Raw genomic sequence first — 21,270 nt, 5'->3', positions numbered from 1 at the left:
CTTAGGCCATGTGACCAATAAGCGCTCACAGCTTGTTCAATCAGATGATCGGTAAGGGTCCCGAGTGGCAATCTGACATCAATGACCTATCCTGATGATAGGTCATCAATATGATGGTACTGGGAAACCCCTTTAAACTAACTTTTCAGTGCAGATCCCAAACAAGTCAGCAGCTACTCCATCGCATGGGTTCACAGCCTATTAATGATCTCCAGTTTAATACAGGCAATACTGCAGGGGAAGATAAGTTATCAATGGAAAGATGATAGAACTGTGAGAGAACTGATAAGGAAACACTCAGACCGGAGTTTGGACATTGTTTGGTGACTCCATCCACAAATATTTCCAGAAGAGCCTGAAACAGCCCATCTCCACTTAGACTTTATGCATGAAGATCTGCATAGTGTCTTGCATTACATTGGCCATACACAATAAAAGTCGCTCCAAATGGACAACTTAAACCAATCTTTTGAAAATTAAACAGCAGCTACCATTTATGTTGGCTGATGGAAGGCTGTCTGCTTAAAAAGCAGGTTTTTGACCATTAGCTGAAAGTACATACGTATGTCGTGATCAGCCAATTATGGCGAATCATTCACCACTATGCACAATCCCACTAAGCTTAACCCTTTCCAATCCACTGTCTGACGTCTGAAGACATTCTGATTGAAGGCTGTACAGCTCCGATGTTGTAAGACGTCCGGCAGGGTATTCTTACTGTATATTACTGTCCGCTCTGTTATCGGGGGCCTCTCCAGCTTGTCCCATACCGCAGTACTGGCTCTAGCCAGCAGATGGCACCATTGTATAATGGCAGAAAGAGAAAGCCCCCTAGGAAACCCTGAATCCAAAATTGGATTGCAAAGGGTTAAGGTTTTTTTTGTTCTACAAACTATTTCTCTGATCTGCTAGTTTATCCTGGCATGTTGATCGTCAGATTATTCCTACAAATTATCCAACCTTTGACTGATCAGCCCCATTCTGACCGACCAAAATCCCATGTGTATGGGGAGCTTTATGCAAGAAATAGGTCATGCAATGCCCCACAAGGTATATCGAACAGCCTAGACGGGTGTCCCATGTAAATCCCCCTAGGGAGCAACCTGCGGTTACAGCCGTGTGCACCTAGTCTTAGAGACGGCAATCCCCCTAATCCATCTTCAGGATATTGGAGTAAGGGCTCTTACCCACTTGTGTTTTTATAACACGATTGTCAATGGGACTTTCTAATGTTAAAAACACATCGCACAAAAATTACAAACAAACCTGAGATGTGTTTAACATTAGAAAGTCCCATTGACAATCACGCAAAAAAAAAAAATGCAAAAAAAACGCAAGTGGGTAAGAGCCCTAACACACCTCACCACTTTAGTAAAAGGCTACTATAGTAATACATATAGCCATCCATAATAGAATTTAAAGGCAATCTGTCACCTCCCTTGAGCACCATGTAGTTATGTATGGGTTCATGGTCTATTAAGGATCTCCAGTTTAATACACCTCCCCTAACAGCACCATAACACGAGCCGACAGTCAGATAAACAACTGCACCAGCGTTGACATAACTGCTAAGGTCGTGGGCAGTCGTGTAGAGCGTTTACACAGACAGACTTCACTGCTGGATCACGGGGGTTCTCGCTCAGCGCTTCACCGTTTACATGGAACGTGAAGCCCGCAATGGTTTTTACGCTGATTAAAAAGTGAGCGATAATCATCCCGTTAAAAAAGTTGCATATATTTTTGGTACTGTAAGGAGGTCACAGGTTGCCTTTAACAATATTTTTCTCTGGATCAGCTCTGCATTATTTTTTTTATAGATTTTAGTCTTCTTTCAGTGATGGGTTTCCCCTTGCTACATTCAGAACACATGCACGCTCCTCCACATGTGTATGGGGGTGCCAGGCGAGATGCTGACCACTATCTAACGTGTACGGCCACCTTAAGCGACAAGCACTGTGGATGACGAGACGTTTATCCCAGATTGAAGCAGCAGGTTGCATCCAAAATTACAAAACAGTTTAAGGATCCATAACTTTGCATCATTGAGAAAAAGACATCTGATACTAGAAGACAAATTAAAGCATTACCTGAATAGATCTGAATCCTGCCTGTTAGAAGCAGCAGCGGAAAAAAAGGAAGAAGCAGAGGGTGGAAGGAGACAAACGTGAAAATCTACACAAGAAGGGGCGATCAGAAAAGTACAAGAGGAAGAGGGGATATGCCAAGGGACAAGAACACATGCAGCCAGGATTTTAGAATCTCAATACACAGATTAAAGGGGTATTCACATCTTACCAACTGCTAGCATATCACTAGGATAAGCCATCCCTCCGTGACCAGTGGGACTATGACCGTTGGAGAATGAAGGGGCCGCAGTGCCGGCTTAGTACTGTCCCCTTCATTAGGGAACCTTTTAGTGGGACAGCACCAAATTCATGCAGCAGTCCTTTCATCCTCAGTACCCAGAGTTGAACCCATCAAGTACCTGCACAGCCTAATGATATGCCAGCACTCTGAGATGGAAATACCATGTAACACGTGTAAACATATAGCGGGTATAGTGTCAATCACATTGGGGAGGAAAACAAGCTTGTGTGACTATTCCAAGCTCAACCAACGCCGGGGAGGAGGTAGATGAGACCAAAAGGATAACATTGAGGCCTGGCGCAATAAAGCTTTCACTGCCCATCTTTTACACAGAGCGATAAACAGAAATGAGCGAGCATACTCGCTAAGGCAAACTACTCGAGTAGTGCCTTATTAGAGTACCTGCCCGCTCGTCTCTAAAGATTCGACTGCCGGCGCGGGTGAGAGGGGAGTTGTGGCGACCAGGGGGGAGAGAGATCTCCCCTCCGTTCCTCCCTGCCGGCACCCGAATCTTTAGAGATGAGCGGGCAGGTACTCGAATAAGGCACTACTCGCTCGAGTAGTTTTCCTTATCGAGTATGCTCGCTCATCTCTAGCGATAAATCATTGGCTTGTTTAAGGCAGATAAATCCTTTGCAATTGCGTTCGCAATGTGTTCAGTCGTTCACATCCCCTATACCAGTGAATGTGGACGGCTGAACGATCTCTGCTCACATGCAACAACGTGCGAACCAGCAAATTATGTCTGCATAAAACAAATGACGAACGAGAAGCAAACGATCACCATTGCTCAAGTTTGCATGATCCAACGATTTTTTGAATGATGATCGTTCCGTGTAAAAGGGTTTTAAGTATAACCTGTCCCTTATCGACCTCTGCCACTTACACAAGCGCATGCAAGATGCTTAGCAGAATGTTAATACAATCTATTTAACAGTCCAGGGATAGTAATTACACACATTGTGACTGCAAGAAATGCGGAACACACAAGTGGCACTAAGATAGTTCTTAAATTAAGGCGAAGATAAGGAAAAGCATAAGATTGCTGCTAGCAGGGCTACTGTCCTGTCAAAAACAGAATCTGCAAAGCCGACACCGAACTGAGTCTCCAATAAAAATATGAGCAGCGCCCAGCAGCCGCCTCACCAGTGATGTCCGTGAAACGCATCACCAGATTCTTTGAGCAAAAGCTGAAAATTCAGCCTTGCAGAGAGATTTAGTGCTATCTCAACCATGATCCTTAGGACCTCTACTCTTAACCCCTTAGTGACAGAGTGTTTTTTTTCTATTTTCATTTTTCCTCCCCATTTTAAAAAAATCGTAACTCCTTTATTTATTCCTCAATGTAGCTGTATGAGGGCTTGTTTATTGTGGGACGAGTTGTATTTTTCAATACTATATAATGAAAAAAATCTAAGTGGAGAGAAATGGAAAAAAAATGACATTCCGCCATCTTTCAATGCATCTTGTTTCTACGGCGCACAAACTGCAACAAAAATGACATGACTTTATTCTATGGGTCAGTACGGTTACTATGATACCAAACCTATGTGGTTACATTTTTTTGCAGTAGTAGTTTTTTTGTCAAAGATTTACATTTTTTTTTTAATTATTTCCTGCCGCCACCTTCTGCATGCAATAGCTTTTATTTTTCCGTCGACATAGTTGTACGAAGTCTCATTTTTTTGAGGGACATCCTGTAGTTTCCCCGTTAGTACCATTTTGGAATGCATACAACTTTTTGATCGCTTTTTATTGCATTATTTCTTAAAGACAGGGTGACCAGAAAAGCGCTTTTATGGCGTTCTGAAATTTTCAATGTGTAGGGGTAAATAATGCGTTATTTTGATAGATCGGACTTTCGCGGACACAGCGATACCAAATATGTATTTTTGATTTAGATTCTTTTATTATAAATATGGCAGAAGAGTTTGTTTTTTTAATTACTTTTATTTTTAATAAGTAGCAAAACTTTATTGATCTTATTTTTACTTTTTTTTTTTTTAAACTTGCGATACTTTGATCGATCCTTCAGTATGATGTAATGCCCACGGGGATGGCTTGATAGGCATTCTGCTATGACAGTCCTGGGGCCTTTCAGAAGGCCCTCGGCTGACAGGACACCTGCCTGCGATCTCATCACTGGAGGGCGTACAGGACCCCGGAACATCGTTTGGGGGATTTAAATGCTGTCAGAATAAAAGGTTTAATAAACCCAATAAAGAAACAGCCGGCACCTGGGATGTATGAAAGGAGATCACCGCGCGATCTCCCTTCATACACTTCCTGCAGTGGCAGGACGTAAAACACTATAGGGCTGTCATGAAGGGGTTAAAGTAGGCTTCTGCAAGGATCTGCACTGTTCTGAGCTGCTCAACAGCCAGCAAAAATGGTCATTGGTGATTCAATACAGTTTGTAACAAGTAGAGGATAAATCTCTCACTCGCTTTTTGTTAAGCTGAAATTCCAGTCTGCCCAGTTTCAATATAAGCTCCAGGGTGACTAGTTTGAATCAAGCACAGAGAAAGCAGTAAGAAGGTGTGCCAAGACTTATGTCACTTTCTGCCATATCTAAAAGATTTTTATACAATGGAAAGGGGCTGTCCAAAAAACGTATAGCTGATAGTTTAAAAAGAAACCTGTCTGTATTTTTTGTACTTGCCTGTTCCCACGATCCTGCACGCAGCATAGAAATCTGACTTTTCAGAGTCCCATGTGCGCACTCTCCTATACAAGTCTATGCTCATGGGAACGGACAGCGCTTGATTGCAGGGAGTATAAAAAAATCCATCCATCACCGGGCTCCCTGTCACATTCCCTTACAGCAGGTCTCACTCACTCAGCATCTCTCCTGGCATCAGAGAAGACGCAGCAACTTCAGAAGCAGCCGCTAATCCATCCTTATACCCAGTGGAGCCTGAGTAGGTGACACCACCATGGAACTATTACAGAAGTTGACAATAGAAAAGCAGGTGGTGCTATTTTAACGTTAGTCCTGGAAATTGTCTGAATATAATTTTTTTTTAATTTTAAAGGAGTTTAAGTACAAAAAAAGGTTTTGTAAAAATACGTTTAATGTAACTAGAAAAGATTTTTGATGGCACACTCAAGGGAAAGGTCACGTGTCTTCACTAGTGTATTAGGCTACTTACTTGTCGAGGTTGAGACTGCGTATTCATTTGTGGAGTCTGTGGAGGCCCAAACACCACAGGGGCTGTGGGTGCAGTGGGGAATGCTGACTGCAATCAGAGAGAAGTGAAGAACAATGGTAATCAAACACTGAATTTAAACAAGCATTCAATGAATTAGTGTTCAGTGCAATATTCCCTGTATCATTATACAGATTGTGCATCTAGAACAAGTACTATCCTATTTCCCTGAAAATAAGACAGTGTTTTATATTAATTTGCTCCCAAAGATGCGCTAGGTCTTATTTTCAGGGGATGTCTTATTTTTCCATGAAGAAGAATTCACATTTATTGTTGAACAAAAAAAAGAACATTTATTATATACTGTAGTTGTCATCACAAACCAGAATAACCAGACAAACCCCTAAAGAATCTAAGTGATACACTGGTTGCCTGAGTGACAAACAGAGCCACAAAAAAATAAGGGCTGTCAAGTACCTGGCTCCCACACACTGTCTGGAGACTGTAACCATCAACGGGGATGGTATTGCAGCTTCCGGCCACCAGCTCACAGAAGATTCGCACAGCAGGGACAGAGCTAGGTCTTACTTTTGGGGGAGGTCTTCTATTTAGCACTTCAGCAAAACCTCTACTAGGTCTTATTTTCAAGGAAACCGTATTGCTGGAGGCACAGTTACCATGCAAAATGTTGCAGTTTGATCATCTACCCACACATCCCAAATTGAAGTTACTCTCTACTGGACTGGAAGTAAATAACTTAGTAATGCCACTCTTACACGAGCAGATTGCCATTTGAACGCTTGCGAGTGATACCACTGCTAATTTGTTCGCAGCTGTTCTCGCTCGTGCAGAATGTTTAGACAGACACAATTGTTCACTTCTCCCTCAGCGCTCCCATTCCTTGTGAAACACTGAGCGGTAGTGATTAGCCGGAAGGAGAAGTGAGCGAGCCCATGATGATTTTTATGCAGGATGAAACTGAGCGACGAACGAAAAGAGTACGATGGCTCGCGTTTAGACGTAACGATTATCGTGCACATTCGTTCATTTGAGTGACAATCGTTACGTGTAAATGGGCCTTAATGCTGTAAGCTTTCTAGCAGCGTCTAGTAAGACTGCCCTGCCACAAGTTAGGAAACACCTACCTGTGGGAGTCCAGGGGAAGGGGCAGTAGGGGGTCCTCCTATAGGCTGTGTGGTTTTGCTCATCTCATGTGCTGCTGCATAGGGTCCCCCACAAGGTCTACAAATAAAATAAGACACGGCAGTCAGAAACTACTGTACAGATTTAGATTACATAAAACAAGATAAAAATAGGAAAATAGGATTTGGTTTTCTCTCTCATGCCTCAACTAATACCCGAGTCAGCCCGATCTCAGAATGTAAGGTAAATGGCGGCAGCAGTACCCCCATTGCTACTTCTGCTGAATACATGCCAGGCACACAGCCCCACCCCTTAGATTAGGTACTGCCCACTGGGATCGGGAGGATCTCTGCTCCGGAGGATCCCCATGGACAATCTTTTTCTGTTTGCTTTATCATTACATTTACGGCTCATTTTAAACATCGAATTTACTAAAATATTTTAAGACCTGAACAGATTATGGACACAAATGATTACAGTGACCGTGTACGGCGGCCAGGAATTCTAGAATTGGCCAACTGTAGAGCATCGAGCGGAGCTGAAGGTCATCCTGACTCATTTTACAAGGCACCAAACCCTCTGCTCACACGGTGCTTCTACAAATATTCCACGTTTGGCCAGCATTCCTCCTCCATGTCGTCAGCCAGCAAGATCCTGGCGTCTGGAGCGGCTCCAAGCCCGCCTATAAACTACAGGACTTGTTAGACAATTTACAGACACCGGAAGAGGTCTGCAATTATTGTGCATATATCACGTTATAAAGTCACCGCATGTATTGCATAAGACTAATAACCTGAAGCATTGAACGGGTCATGGGGTACAGTGCTGTGCAACTATAGAAAACTAAGACTATGGACCGCAAATTACGAAGAAACCAATCAAGACCTCACAGCAAAAAATGGTTTATGGCTGCTGAAATGCAAGGGGGTGGGGGTGGGGCACTGCTAGAATATTAACTAGTGATCCGAGCCCAAACAGGCCTGGCCAATAAGGGGTTATGGACCTATACACAGAGCTGTGTCGTCCAACTGCGCCAATAATGGCAGGGCCGGACAACCCTCTAATGTGTAGAGAGCGCTCAACTTTCCCCCATCAAATGATGTTGGGGAAAAGAAAGAATAACACTAGTTGTATGGGGGGAAAACCGCTGTTGCACAGTTAAGTTGTATAGGCACCTTTATAAGCCACTCCGGCTTTTAAAAAAAAATGATATTTATATGGCCAGTTTCACATTGCTAATCAAGTCGCATGAAATTTGCGTGTTGAGAGACGCACGGATACAAACCCTATTCTTTTGAATGGGATCATATTTGAGTGATTCCACCCCCCACATCACCGTGCAGGGAAAAAATAAAAATAAAAATTTGCGGCATGTCCCATCTTTGGGCATTCCCTCGCTTTGCCAGCCCCATTTACGACAATGGTTGACACATTCCATTGCCCTGCATGCGAGGTGCACACAAATGTGATGAAAACAATGGGAAACACTCAGCAACCTCCAGGTGCTCCAGAGGATCGCTACTTCCCCGAAACACGGCTTGATATCATATGTGCCAATGTGCAATTGCCCCAAGGATGCCAGGTGTTTTTGACATAAATACCTCGCATCCGCAGGGAAATTGGACGTTGGAGAGCATGACACTGGGCAGGGTTATATGGCCAGATATCGCACTCGCCCATGTGAAATTAGCTTAAGAATGTTTAATTGCTCAAACACTAACCCTAGACCAAGCACCAAGTGACCCTGCATGCTAAACGTTTGACAGTAATATGAGATAAGCGGTATTGGAGGACAATCACTTGATGCCCCAGACAAGGAGCTAGGCTTCCTACACATGACAAAGGCCTAATCAAGCCAAATGGTTGGTGTCACCAATCAAGTCAGTGTTATCTCAACAACACAAACAATTTAATGAAGAGCCTATTGTAAGGCGAAGGAATAATGGCCAGCCGTTCAGATCCATCCAGTTTTAGACCCCAGAGAAGGCCGGGCAGGCCCTCACACCCAGCTATACAAATGCTAAGCTTTGTTTACACCCGGCCACTGACTACAAGTGCATTAACACAATAATTCGGGACTGCTTAAACACGATAATCGCTTGGTGTTTACGGCCAACGGACGAACAATAATTTGCTTATCCTTCCCTTTATGCAAAAATGAAAATCGTAGGCTTGTTCGGATTAAACACCAGTTCATCTCATTCACGGATGCAGTGAGCTGAACCACTGTGTTCAAACTGACCGGGAGAGCGAATGAGCAAACTGCGACATAGCTGGCGTGAGCAAACCTTTTATCGCTACGCTTAAAAGTTCCCATAGAAATGGGATTGTTGCATCTGTTAATTTGAATCACAAGCGTAAAGTGAAAAGAGACCACGGCTCCTCAATCAGAAGAGGAGTTACTAGAAATCTCTTCTGCGGCTCAACAATGGCCTTCATATATAACCCAAAGCATTGTCCATCATGGAGACAATAGCTAATGAGGACACAGATCACAACAAAGCTATCTGATCACTTTACACCTCCCCCCCCCCCCCCCTCTCCAGACACAAGACTGGGTTATCAAAAAGTAACCTGGCAAACTCTTCTCTGGAAGAAAGGAAAAAGGAAAAAAAAAAAAGGTTTTAAGAGTCAATGTGATGGATCCAGGTTTCTTCAGACAAAAGGCATATGGCGATTTTATTTGTCAGACCCCAAATTTGCCATCAAAACTGGCAGGATCCAAAGACAAAAATCGCTGTATGTCACATTGCACCTGCGGGGTGATTTATGCCGTGTTCACACTTGTGTGCTGCCTTTCCTCAGTTATATACCTTCTCTGCCCCCTGTTTCACCAGCTGCTGCGGTTTCACCTGCCCCCCCCCCCCCCCCTGGTCTTTACTTCCTGGACATCCCCAACAAAATAGCCATGCGACCGCTGCAGCCAATCACCATTGCCCTTTAGCCGGTGAATAGCTGTGGCGCTCACGTGACTTGGCATCGGGTCGTCATCGTTCGCAGGAAGTTTAGCAGAACTGGTGAAACGGCAGTGGCAGGGAAGGTAACAGCCATTTCACTACCGCAGACGGAGAAGGTTTGGACTACGTCCCCAGATAACCCCTTTAAGTGTACCACAAACAATGGGGCAGATTCACTAATAATGTCTAAGAGCGTTCACACGTAGCCGACATGCTGCAGATTGTCGCAGATCTGCAGCAGATTTCAACTGAATGCAATTGAAAGGGTAAAAGCTACTGTAGATCCACACCGAGATCTGCTAGGTGTGACAGTCATCAGCATGCCGCATGCTTGGCCGATCCATTGTTCTCCTGCATAATAACCAATGTACATTTTTTAGGAGTTGTAAGAAATGGCCATATTACCTGTAAGCTGCTCCTGAACCAAGATGCATCTTAACCAGCTGACCAATATCCTTACTGCAAGGCCGCTCTGACTTCCGGCCGAAGATTCCGTTGCGATACGGCTGCAAATACAGAGCAGGGAAGCGGAATCCCCAGCAGCCACAAACTAGGAGGACCCAAGGGGGTCACAGCGATCCCACGGTTCACCAATGGACGATATGGAAGCCGCATATAATCCCAGTATCCTCAGATAAGACGACAGCATGTGCATGTACACACAACCCGCAAGGATCCAGCTGTAGAGGGATCACACAGGACACGACACAATGGCCACACTTAGCATGTGGAGCTGGAACTTCCGGCACACAGTATGGTGGAAGGGTAATGCAGCAGGGCTGATATAGGGCGGCCCCTCCCCCCACTGGCCCACAGATAACATTTGGGAGGAGATCTAGTTGGTTCACTTCATTGCATATGAAAGGGGCAGCAGCATATGTGCAGATGGATCCCACCCCCAGCCCAAACCTAACTCCTTCAGACCAGCCCAACAGGTAGAAAGCATTCCTGGCCCAGAAACTGCAAACCCCTGCCTCCCCCTCCCAGTACTCACTGCACAGAGAATGGCCACATACTAGAGGGGCTCATTCACACCAGCGTGAGAAACAGGCCCATTTCTGCAACATACAAAAGAAAAAAGAAAATTAAAAAAGACACACGTAACGCAACAAGTGCTTTTTTGGGTTTTTGGCCACTCACGCAGGTTTTTTTGGTTTTTTTACAGCTTTAACACAGTTTCAAACGTCATGCTAAACGCTGTAAAAAAGCCTCCATTGACTTCAATGGGACTTCTCAGATAAGCGATCGAGCGTGTCATTTCTAACGCCGCAATTTTCTAGCGCTGTCTGCTCCATTCTCCTAACCCACTGCAATAATAGGGTGCGCTAAAAAACACTTTCAAACGCATTTGAAAACGCTGTAAAATGCAGGGTTTTATAGACTTCCTGTGAGCAGCCCAACACTCCCATAGACTTCCATGGGCGATTTTAGTCTGTAAATATGGACCAAATAAGGACATGCATATTTTTTTAATATTATTGCACAATATACTAATTAAAAAATAAAAAAAGCCTGAATACACCAATTTAGGCTGGTTTCACATCTGTGTTGGAACCTCCGGCTAGAGTTTCTGTTGCAGATCCAGCTCAGTTGGGCATACCCCATTAGAGTAAATGGGGTTGTTCCAGCACTGTTCATTTCTGTCCAGAGACGGAGCCGTTTCGCTCCCAGGGATTCGCCTTTCCTACTCCCCGAATGGAGCAGGAAATGGGAATCCCTGCTGCAGATGTGAAACCAACCCAACTTCATAGGGCCCATTTACACGGGACGATTAGGAGTTGGTAAAAGTTCTACACTCCCGTCGGACTGCCTGCACACAGTGAATGGTGGCAATACGCCATCAGGCAGCGCTTGCCCGACAGTTCGTCCCATGTACATGCGATGCATGTATTCAGCCAGTAAAAATATACTGCACAATGATGGAAAATACACCCCAAAAGCCCTGAAAATGCAGCAGTTTTATCCTCATATACCCATCCCCCACAGTACCCCAACCCATAGAAATACACAATGCCAATAAGTCCTCAACAACCCGACCCCCATCACAAGTCTACGGAGCTGCCTAATGGTCATACGTGGACACTACCATGCTGGCGAGTCTGGCCTACAGCACATATACTGCACCTTATGGTTCAATTCATAGTACTCACACAATCCAGTCCCAAAACTTATTGTTATTCTAGGTGCACCAGAGACACTCAGACAACTCCCATCGGACAACCAGTCCACGTGCCATCTGACATACATGGAAGCAGCACTCTTATGCAATGGCACATCTCATTTCTTGACCATGAGACAGACATGCATATAGTCCCATAGGCTATAGCTGGAACATGCGAGTGGAATTCCACGGAGCACACAGACCCCAAAAATACACTAGTGTGTTGGCGATGATTTCACACAAAGGAAGTCTCCCTAAGGTGGTGTTAACTGAATGTTGCCAGCTTGGAGAACCCCCACTTTCCTCTACAAGGTCTTAGCTGTAGCCTGACTTGTCCTTGGCCACTGAATGGCACTGGCATATGCCAATCTGGCAGACAGCATAGTAAATACAACGGCCATAACTGTGGTGGTTGGCAGTTGTCATTTCTATGCCGCATGCCAGTTGTGAAGGCCAAGTCAGGCTTCAGAGTAGTAGAGGCAAGTGAAGGGCATGTCCAGGCTGGCAGCATTCACAGAACACACGTTTGGGACGATGTACTGCTCCACAAGAAGGGATAAATGGTAAATCATCATTTTATGATCATAGTTTTTGCTTGAAAGGGGTATTCATCCCTGTTTAACATTTATGACATATCTACATCCATCACCAGAATGGGGGCCCCTGACAGTCTCACCTGGGAGGATGACTGCTGCCCCATGGAGACAGAGAATGAAGTAGTAACTGTTGACAATGTCGCCCACTGCTCCCTCTATTAACTTCTAGTCATGTAAACCAGGAGCCTCATAGCCTTCATAGAAACAAATGAACGATATACGGATTAATGTCCAAGGTGGGAATTCACTTGAATGGGACTGAGCTTGCAATACCATTTCAGGCCACCACACAGTGTATGGTGTTGCGCTACTTTCAGCACATTGCCACTTGGGCAAACAGGTGATTGGCGGGGTGCCAGGTGTGGGTCCTCTGACAATCTGATAAGGACGACCTATGAATACTGATGAACCATCATGTAGATAGGTCATTAGTAAAGAAAAAGCCTTAAGGCCCATTTAGACACACCGATAATTGCTCAAAAAATGTTGCTCAAGCGACTTTTGAGCGATAATCGTTGTGCCATTTACAGCGCAAGATGATCGCTCAAGATGAGTGATCAACTTTCGCTGCCAGCGGAGGATGCAGAAGACAAGTGGGGTGTCCCAGCTTGTCTTCTGCATCCAGATATTTTCTACACAGAGCACCCAGCTGTTATACAGCCGGGCGCTCCGAGCGTGGTCTAGAGAACACAGCTGGACCGCTCTGGTCTTCATACTCAGCCTGTCATAAAGGAGCGGGATACAGCTGAAACAATAGTATCAGCTGTATCCCGCTGTGAATCCCTGATAAGGCTCATCGTTGTCTTTCAGCATGAGACAACGATGGATGAGCGAAGGCTTAACGAAAACTGCACGATGTGAAAAAGTGAACAAAAACATTTTTTGTATCGTCATAATTGTACTGACATGCGGAAAAAAATTTCATTTATATTGCATGAACACTCTGAAAAATAGCAGAATTTAGTTTTTTTCCCCCCTCACCCTATTCAAAAAAAAAGGACAAAAAAGACGTTCTACAATCATTTTATGGACCTCAAAAATGGTACCCATAAAACCTACAGCTTGCCACACAAAAACAGGATCTTATATCGCTAGGCCAATGGCAATTTGTTTTTAAAAGTTATAGCTTTTCAAAAGTGCCAAAAAAAGTTGCGCTCTTAGGTCCAAAATAGGCGGCATCACTGAGAGGCTAGAAGACATCTGTCACCATCATGGACCTAACTGTCCTTGGAACTGGTTCTGCTTCTCTGAAAGCAAGCACTGCAGTGCCATGCGGTAGAAGCTTCCTGACGCTGCAGGCTTTCTCCATCGACTTCAACAACAGGCAAGGAAACACACACGCAGCAAATCCACAACTTGGGGCAGAGCTCTCCAACCTCCTGTACTCCGGGGGCCACAGCCAACTTTGAGGGATGGTTGGGAGCCACATTCAACGTTAAAAAAAAAAAAAAACTCGAGGGGAGAAACTTTGGGGTTGGGGCTACTACACGTCAACTTTGGCCACAAGACATGTCATGCGGCCCTAGAGGGCAATGTAAGTGAATCCAGTCCTGTTACAACTTGCCACAACCCAACAATCACAGGAATTCAAAATCTGCTAAGATTTCTAGTGATTGCTGGCTTGCAGCAACTTGCGAGTCCCGACGGGACCGCATTTATTTACATTAGGATTCAAAGTAGAAGGACCATTGTTCAGTCCTTGGTGGTGCAACACGTGTGGTGTCCAGAATTGCAGTTTAGCCTGAACCTAACTGTGAAGAAACAAGATAGGCAAACTTTTCACATTTGCTGATGTGTTTCAGTGTGAAGTCAGGTACAAGCATGGTCATCCCAAGCACTGTGTGGTGGTTGGGATGTGTCAGCAACAATGTCCATTGGTCAGGACTCTTATGGCGAAGCACGTCTCTCCCACAGCCACTAGCTGGTTAGGACATACTATGGTTCACATCCATCAGAAACGCCACAAGAAAATCCAGTACAATGCTGGAGAGAAAAAAAAAAGTCTAGCAATATCATAGACGGCAAACTCCAAAGAAATGCTCATTTGTTGTAGAATTTGGTGCAAATGTTAAAGTTTGAAAGAGCATGTTTATACCATGGAGGAGCTAGGCGTTAAAAGAACCACTCCAGTGAGTTTCCCCTCCTCCCCCATTCATTGTGTACCTAGCCCCCACTAAACAATGCATTTAGAAAGTCTTCACACCCCTTCACCTGGATTTGGGGATTTTCTGCCATTCGTCTCCAGCTCTGTCTGGATGGGCCGTCTGTTGACGCCAATTCCAGGTCTCTCCAGAGAGGTTAGAATGGGTGCAAGTCAGCACTCTGGCTGGACCATTCAGTTGTCCCTAAGCCACTCCTGTGTTGTCCTAGCTGTGTGCTTAGGGTTAGTCTTAATGGAAGGTGGACCTTTTGCCTAGGAAGGTCCCTTTGCTTCATTCAGCTTTCCATCAACCCTGACTAGTCTCCCAGCCCACCCACTAAGAAACACCCCACAGCACGATGCTGCCACCACCATGCTTCACTGTAGGGATGGTACTAGGTAGACAAGTGGAGGCAGCAGTGGGCTTCCTGCATTCATCTCAGAACTGCTAGAGAGAACTTCCAGACACTACGGCCGCCTGCACACCAATGAACCAGCTGTGACCCAGCATACCTGCAAAGCCTGTAATGCAGGTGACCACGGATACTCATTGTCAGTCACACACAGTGCATAATTTAGAAAAAAAATAAAACATTGCATTTCCCACATTGTTTTAGGCGATGAGGCAGGTGCAACCCGTCAACAATGTCAATTGCGGAGGGGCTGCAGCTCAGAGAGCCTTCATTGACTTCAATGAAGACCCTACTGCGTGGAGTCTGCAGGAAAATAGAGCATGGTGTGATTTTTCCTCCACTCATGGAACACACAATTTGTATCCATGAAGGAAAAACCAAAAAGTACATGCCTTTCAATGCGTGCGATTTGCTTTGGTTCCTCCATCTGGACACCGACCACGGATTCCACAACAGGAATCCGGTCATGTGAAGCCGGCCTTAGGCAAGTTAAAGTAGACCTAAACTTTGCATAAATTAATGTTCCCTCCAGGGCTGTGAAGTTGGGAGTCCGAGACAGAGGCTTGACTAACCGACTCCACAGCCCTGCTTGTTTCGCACAGTCCGAGAGCCCTAGGGGTGCTTTTTAGCAAACTCCATGCGGCTTTTGTATAAGGAGCTTCTTTTTGGGCACTCTGTCAAAGCTCATATTGGTGGAGGCTGCACTGGGTATTATTGTATCTTGTTACCACCAGGAAGTAGGGGTAGAGACAATTGTGGGTGCTTGACAGGGTGGTGACGCCCCCTCTTCATGTTTGGCTGCCCGGCTGGCTCCCCTTCCTCGGCCTCACAAGTCCTGGCACTCACCACTGCGGTCTCCTGTTGTAAGTGTTCCAATGCCATCTCCCCTGCAGTTCTAACTGTTGCCGCCGCCCTGCCAGCAGCGGTGCCGTCACTGTGGGCGTATTTCCCCTTACCAAGTACACTTCATCTTTGAGATGTTTCTACTCCTTGATTGATCAAGAGAAGTGTCATAAGAAAGTGTCTGAATACTTATCGGTGCAAAAGGTTAGTTTCACATAAAAAAAAAATAAACAATTACAGGGGAAGGGAGGGCACAAATTCCTAGCACAGTTACTGCTGTCCCACAGTTATAATGAAGGCGATCACAGCTCATCTTCATTACTGTATTCTTATGATCGGTAGCTTAATCAGGTGAAAATAGAATATAAAAGGTAATGGTAGTGTCTTACCTGCAGGTGGAGATGGCACTGGCTGTAGCTGGTAATATGATGCTGTGCTGATGTATCATGGGAATGTTACAGCATAGAGAATGGGAGCATGGAAAAATTTTGACATTAAGATGGTGCCTGATAAGTATCATACAGGAGGCTGCACTGCATAGATGTGACTGCTATACACTCAGGAGACCTCCAGAGTGTGACAATCAGGTGAGGGGGCAGGGTAGGGTAGTGAAAAATGTGTTTTCACCAGAATGTCACTTTAACAATAGTTCATGCTCAGAAAACTATATTTTTGTATACCTGTTGAGTGGACAGGACTCAAACAAACATCCTATGCCTCTAGTGGTAAACACAGGCAGCGCACTACAAAATAGGAAAAGAAAAAAAAAACTTGTCCCTATGTCTTCTCTTTTGGATACTAACTGGCACTGTCAGGAATAGGTCAAATACTGGAAAATTGCTGACCGTGCAAAAAAATAAAATAAAAAAAGCTGACAGTTATTTTTCTTAGTGTCCCTTTAAATTCTAGGGAGCTGTTAAAAGCATTACACCTATACACTGACATGCAGTAGCAGCAAAATCACAGGACAATGACCACAGGAGTGCCATTGTGAGATGGCAGCAAGCTGGCTCAGTGGTTAGAACTGTTGCCTTGCTGGATACAAAAACAACCAAGTTTGTATGGTTTTTCTCCTAAGATTCCTCAAATAATTGCCCACAGCACCTTAAAAAAAAACATCAAATCTCCCGCCTATGCTTATACCCCAATAGTGGTGGTCTTAGGCTGGATTCACACAGGGCGGATTTCCGTCGGAAATCTCGCGGTTTGGCCGCAGCAAAAACCGCGAGATTTCTGCCGGGAGAACCGCCGCGGCTTTGAAGCGGCCCGGCCGGCGCTTGCTTTTCCGTTGCGGCCGGCGCTCCCATAGAGGAGAGCGCGGCCGCGACGAAAACAAACAAAAAAAGTAAATAGACATGCTGCATATTCTGACGGATTTACCGCAGCGGATTGGCCGTCCCGTGTGGACGAGGTTTCTGAGAAATCTCGTCCACCTGGCTGGCTAATCCCGAGATTAGCGGCCGCGGGCGGATTTGTCGCGGCAAATCCGCCCTGTGTGAACCCAGCCTTATGGTGAGATCCAGGAGAATTCCACCCTCTGACCAGCCCTAAAGGGAAACTTCCCATCAGAGGAGCAGAATGATATATTTGTATCTTCATTTAACACCAGCTGCAGTAGAAAGGGCCATAGACGTCATAATGTAGGCCTAGGCCCAATGGGAGGAAACCCGTTACCCTAAAAGGGCTTACATTCCATTTCTGGAACTTTCTGAGCATGTAGTCTGCTGAAAAAGAAGGTTCTGTATAACAGAAGGCCATTATTATATACTGTGATTGTGGCAGGAAAGCCTTGCTCTAGGCATGACAATGGGAATGCATTGTAACACGGCAAGAGGACAAAGCATAATATGGACTGGAGAGCTACATTTTAGTTTGTAATGCAAGTTAAAACCGTTATACTACAAAGGCAGTTCCTCCAAGGAGACAATGGTGGAACCCTAGTCTAAGGGGAAAGACACGTAGGCGCACATACCCACCAATCTGGCTACTTCCTTCATCTTCCCCGAAGGCTTCAGAAAGGGATAGACATCCCCCCACCATTTCTTATAGCTCTCCTCTAAAGTTACTTATACACAGGGCGATAGTCACCCGAATAATCAAAAGACAGGTGCCTGTTGTCCTGTGTGCACCCGGCCCCCAACAGGGCACGGAGCGAGAAGCCGCTCAGTAGTCGCTACTCGATCCATCTCAGTGAGCAGACTAGAACGACTGCAGAATGAATGCAGGCGAACGGCCTGAAGAGATCATTTTTTGAATAAAGGCCCATTTACACAAGACCAGTGTCGGGCAAACGATGCCCGACACTCGTCCCCGCATGTACTCGCTTCCTTGCTCCTGCACGGGAGCTAGCAGAGCTTGCTGGGTCATGTAGCGGCCAGCAGGGGGCCGTGCAGATCTTCCCACTCAAGGGATCAATGACACCAACGCCATACACCCGAAGATCAGAAGAAACCAGAAATTACCTCAACTCCTTTCTAATCCCAACGGCAGTATTTATGTATATTCACATAGCAGAATCTGGCAGAGTATAAAACTACAAATGAATCGGCTGCAATCACAAACTCCCCCAATGTCTGAATGACCCCCTTCCATCTTTGGCCTCATTCACATCGGCATATGGTCACCGCATATTAACCACATGTATTTCCCGTGCGTAACACGTGGTGAATGGAGGCAATGAAAGTCTATGGACTTTCATTCTTCCAGTCACACCTGCGTTGGAGCTGCGAGAGGACATCTGTATAAATGGCAGCATGCTCTATAATCTGCGTTTTTACATTGAGCCCTTGAAGGGCTGTGTATAGAAACGTTGCCCCTTCACAATGCCTGCGACAGAGCAGCGTTTAGTATGGAGCATCGCTGCACAGAGCGGGGGTTTTTAAAGAAAAAAGTCACACTGCGCCTATCCGTGACGTCAGTGCCTATCGCAGCCCTACGCGATCTCTGCCGGAGGAGCGTAGGGGCTTTGATGAGTACAACGCTGCGAGACTCGCAGTGTTGTCTTCATACGGCCGTGTGAACGAGCCCTAGGGAACCCATCCATGGAGCAACTAGCATACAGATTGCGCCTCTGAGAAGCCGTTGAAGCGTATAAGCGACAGTCAATTGTTTGCTCTTCCACGAAGATTGCTCATTAGTTGTTTGTGTAGATATCTTTCCTAGAGGAATATCCATGCAAATTCATTCGCACGTTGTTCAAATAAAACACGACTGACTTTACACCAGACAACCATCAACTTTTTTGTAAGCCGAAACCCCTAGAAGCTCCTCGGTGCCCATGTTTCCACTTAACCACTATTGTTTAAATGTGCTCTTTTGAGCGATTATTCAACGGATAGTTGTCTCACGTACCTTTAGGCCACTCTCACACACAGTCAAACTGCTGCGATTTTATCGCCGTTTTCAGCCCCCCCCCCCCCCCCATCACTGCCTCCAACAGCGGTATTTAACTCACCCCATAATTCTGATGGGTGATAAGGAACGTTAATCGTGGCAAAACAGCAGTTCAAAACGCTGTGGTAAAGAGCGGATGCGTGAGCGTGTCCTTAGGCTACTCACAAAGGCCGTTTACAGCGTCTAGCACAGAGTTCAAACCGCCACGCTAACCGCTATTAACTACCTCCATTCATTTCAATGGAGGTAAATGAATGGGGAACGTTGTCAATGCTGTCAAAAACATGGTAGAAGGCTGTGCACAGTGTTTTTGATCGCAGCGCTCTATGCCAACAGGAGGGAGAGTGATAGCGGCGCCATAATCGTCTTTCTTTGCCTGCGTTGTTACTGCGCCAAAAGCCCAGGCGCCCAGCTGATCACTGGGGTCCGGAGCAACAGGCCCTGCCCATCTGCTTTTGATTATCTATCCTGCAGATGTCACCCACTGCTAGAAGTGGGACAAACCTTTTAAATTTGGTGCAATTCACCTCCATGTGATGAAAGCTTTATATACAGTATAGAAAGAAGGCCGCACTAAACAGACTTAAAGTGCACAAAAATCATGAAAGACGCCACTTTACAGCATACGTTTCGTGAAGTATATTCATGGAGAAATACATTTTGTCAATGAAGAGAAAATTAGCGAAACCCATCATCACAACATTTCCACATGGGTAGCTGAAATGTCACTGCTTTGAGCCATCTGGGAAAACACCAGCAGCACGCTACATTAGACAGGAGCGAAACAATGCCAAGTAGCACAGCCGCTGACATTTTGTTAGTGGGCAAATAAGCATGTGGATTATGGTGCAAGTCAAAAGGGAGCATATGTCTTATTTGGCAGTCCTAGCAGTAGTATCTGCATCAAGAGCCACTAGTGAGGAAGTTGGCTCCTTACACCCCAACTGAAGGCCGGCCTCACTTACACTTCTACAGTCTGACCCGACACTACTAAGCATTGCTGTTGGTCATTAAGCTTTAGAACCAGCTCCTAAGATTATTAACATTTGTCTAGAGTCTAGACCTTCGCTAGACTTCATCCTGCCAGTCTCTTGCTTTTAGACACGCAAGAAAACTAGAAACTAACCCAAAGCAGCTTTCACAGCAGATCCACCAATAAGAATGGCAAAAGTGTTAACAGATCCATAGGGATAAGCCCACATACAAAGGGAAAACATGTAGATTTGTAGCTGTACGAGGTAAAACCTGAGCAAAGAAAACTTACAACGTTATTTGCCAGGCCAACACTGGAAAGGAAAATATTGGACAACGAGCCCAAGAGCCCTTTTCCAGTAAAGGATTCTCATACCCCTATAAATAAGCATCAATCAACAAAGCATATAAATTGGTGCTCATACCCACGTACACAGATGGTTGCTGGTATGGGGACAATCAGTCAGCACCATTGGCCATCCTTATGCAGAATGCATTCATTAGCTGCTTACCTCCCCATTTACATGGGGAGATGTGCCGCCGATGAGCAAGCACTTTTTCTGCCTGTACAAAATGCACAATCACCCGACAAACGAGCATCCGCTTGTTCATTGGCTGATCGGGTGCATCTTTGCGTCTGGTAGACCCGTGTAGAAGGGTTTCAGGTATCTGATTAACTTGCAATGTTCAAGTGTTTAAGAGAGAATATATGGCTGCTCATAAACCAGGAATGAAACAGAAGTTATCCCTCTAGAAACATTTATCCACATGACACGCGATATGTGATTGCTGGGCGTGTAACTGCTGGGACCATCAGGAATCACAACAGCGCTCCCCCTAGTCAATGGCTTGATGTACATGGTTAGCCAAATTACATTTCCCCAATTCAGAGGCATCTGGAGGCGTTGTGCTGCTCCAAATTAGGCACAATTCAGACAATGCGCTCACCATTTATTTTAAAGATTTTTTTCTAGTAAAAAAGTCTGATAGGTGGGACTGTAGAGGACCAGGTCTACCATGACAGTCGTACGTCAGCTCTGAAGGACAGCACTCACCTGCATTTTGTAACAATTAAAGCCGCCCCTCTGCAATCAGTGGTAGAAAGCATGGTTTTGCGAAAGAGTTGTTGAAAACCT

At 45.3% G+C, this 21,270-nt stretch overlaps 1 protein-coding gene across 4 annotated transcripts in view; it reads right to left on the bottom strand.

Moving 5' to 3' along the window:
• The window catches only part of EIF4G1 (eukaryotic translation initiation factor 4 gamma 1), a 75,240-nt gene that overhangs the window by 35,600 nt on the left and 18,370 nt on the right, over nucleotides 1–21,270 (bottom strand). For 2 of the 4 annotated variants that reach the window (XM_066603315.1, XM_066603331.1), the window contains exons 2-4: nucleotides 6,662–6,758; nucleotides 5,520–5,606; nucleotides 2,088–2,108 (exon numbers count right to left, since the gene is read on the bottom strand). In XM_066603315.1, the coding sequence (XP_066459412.1) occupies nucleotides 2,088–2,108; nucleotides 5,520–5,606; nucleotides 6,662–6,724 (171 nt within the window). In that variant the 5' untranslated portion in view covers nucleotides 6,725–6,758. The remainder of the gene's footprint in view (nucleotides 1–2,087; nucleotides 2,109–5,519; nucleotides 5,607–6,661; nucleotides 6,759–21,270) is intronic. The other 2 variants (XM_066603324.1, XM_066603340.1) reach the window with 1 other exon arrangement.

Source organism: Eleutherodactylus coqui, chromosome 1, assembly GCF_035609145.1.
Source record: "Eleutherodactylus coqui strain aEleCoq1 chromosome 1, aEleCoq1.hap1, whole genome shotgun sequence".
Taxonomy (NCBI): domain Eukaryota; kingdom Metazoa; phylum Chordata; class Amphibia; order Anura; family Eleutherodactylidae; genus Eleutherodactylus; species Eleutherodactylus coqui.
This window is presented reverse-complemented; position numbering and strand designations above follow the sequence as displayed.